At 38.9% G+C, this 2155-nt stretch overlaps 1 protein-coding gene across 1 annotated transcript; it reads left to right on the forward strand.

Annotated features, from left to right (window-relative positions):
• Positions 1–232: 232 nt before the first annotated feature.
• Positions 233–1927, forward strand: LOC111367555 (aspartic proteinase PCS1-like). Its single transcript, XM_022988491.1, has one exon. The coding sequence runs from the start codon at positions 298–300 to the stop codon at positions 1642–1644; it is 1347 nt and encodes a 448-aa protein (XP_022844259.1). The 5' UTR covers positions 233–297; the 3' UTR covers positions 1645–1927.
• Positions 1928–2155: the final 228 nt, after the last annotated feature.

Raw genomic sequence — 2155 nt, forward strand, 5'->3', positions numbered from 1 at the left:
CCCTCCAATCATAATCAACCCTAAATCCCACGAAAAGTAGAAAATTCAAAAATAGGAAAGAGTGAGGATTCGAGTAGCTTTGACTACAGTACAGTGTGTAGCTAACTCGTATCATTAAGATTGGATACAACCATTAAATTACATGTAAGTTAGAAACCGCGTTCGGCCCTTTTTTATTTTTTATTTATTTATTTTTTCGATTCAAATCCCATATAAATACCAACCAAAACCTCACCACTCTCCCCTCACATCCCACTCTCCTCTCACTTCCGATATCTGTGTAAAAATTCTTTGGCTATGGCTATCGAATACTTCTGCAAGTTTCTCTTTTTTGTTTTGCTCATTTTGTTTAACTTTATGCAAATAACAGTCCAAGAAAATACTGTTTCTTTCTCTTTTCCTTTAACCTCAGCCCCTCTATTGAAAAATGCTTCTCATAAAGCAGTTTTAAGGGCTTCTCTTCTTTCATCTCAACCTCGTAAAGCACTGGTGCAGAAGCCAGTTCCAGGGTCATCATCATATGACTACAAATCAGCATTCAAGTACTCAATGGCTCTGATTGTTTCACTCCCGATTGGGACCCCACCTCAGACTCAACAAATGGTTTTGGATACTGGCAGTCAACTTTCATGGATTCAATGCCACAGGAAGTCACCTAAAAGGCCACCTCCTCCACCCACGACGTCGTTTGATCCTTCTCTTTCATCTTCTTTCTCTGTTCTACCTTGTAACCACCCCATCTGCAAGCCGCGGATTCCCGATTTTACCATCCCAACTTCGTGTGACCAGAACCGGTTGTGCCACTATTCTTACTTCTATGCGGACGGAACACTGGCTGAGGGCAATCTCGTAAGAGAAAAATTTACATTTTCTAGTTCCCGAAGTACACCTCCGCTGATTCTTGGATGTGCAACGGAATCCGCCGAGGCGGAGGGTATTTTGGGGATGAATCTTGGACGGTTGTCGTTTATCTCTCAAGCTAAGATATCAAAATTTTCTTATTGTGTGCCACTAAGACAGGGCGGTGTCCAAACAATGCCCACAGGAACATTTTATCTTGGCCAAAATCCAAATTCACACACATTTCAATATATCAGTCTTTTGACTTTCCCTCAAAGTCAACGCAAGCCCAATCTTGATCCCCTAGCCTTCACCGTTGCTCTTCTAGGGATAAAAATTGGTGGGAAAAAACTGAACATCCCCGAAGCGGTTTTCCGGCCAGACGCAGGAGGTTCCGGTCAGACAATGATCGATTCTGGCACACAATACACGTTTCTAGTGGACACGGCATACTCTAAGGTAAGGGAAGAAGTAGTGAGACTAGTAGGTCCAAAATTGAAGAAAGGGTACGTGTATGGAGGTTCATTGGACATGTGTTTTGATGGCAATCCAATTGAAATTGGACAGTTAATAGGAGACATGTCTTTTCAATTCGACAAGGGTGTAGAAATTTTAATCAGCAAGGAGAGAATTTTAGATCACGTAGAAGGTGGGGTCCATTGCGTAGGAATCGGACGGTCCGAATCTCTTGGTGTTGCGAGTAACATCATAGGTAATTTTCATCAACAGAATCTATGGGTGGAATTTGATACGACCAATCGTCAAGTTGGGTTTGGCAAAGCTGACTGTAGCAAAACCGTGTGATGATCACTGTTTTTAATCTAGTACGTACGTAGAGTTAACATGGTATGGCAGAAAAATGAGGTACATATAGTGGTTGATAATATTGTAGCAGTGCTTTGTAATATCATCCTGCACAGGATGAAAAAACATGTATCTATTACAAGATTTATGTATTTATACGTACATGTATGTCTGTATGTACATGACATGGCATTACTTGATGCCATTTCATGTCAAATTTTGCCACGGATGGATGTCTTGTACATGAGATTTTGACGATATTATGTTTCTATGTCTTTATTTAGAGCATCTTTGTTTTCACATATATTTGAAAAATACTATCCCCTTTTTAATAAACAAAATTCAAAGCACAACTCAAAATAACTGATATTTTGATAAGAAGGTAAGAATTAGTCTTAGTAAGAACAATTTTCTTAGTTTTATATTCGACAAGATAAATATTTATTTTAAACTTACTTGTTCACTTAAAATTAAATTTACTTGTATGTATTTTTAAGTTTTGCCAAACATG

The sequence above is a fragment of the Olea europaea genome, chromosome 18 (genome assembly GCF_002742605.1).
Source record: "Olea europaea var. sylvestris chromosome 18, O_europaea_v1, whole genome shotgun sequence".
Classification (NCBI taxonomy): domain Eukaryota; kingdom Viridiplantae; phylum Streptophyta; class Magnoliopsida; order Lamiales; family Oleaceae; genus Olea; species Olea europaea.

Coding starts and splice junctions, on each gene's coding strand:
- LOC111367555 (XM_022988491.1), top strand. CDS start 298: ATGGCTATCGAATACTTCTGCAAGTTTCTCTTTTTTGTTTTGCTCATT.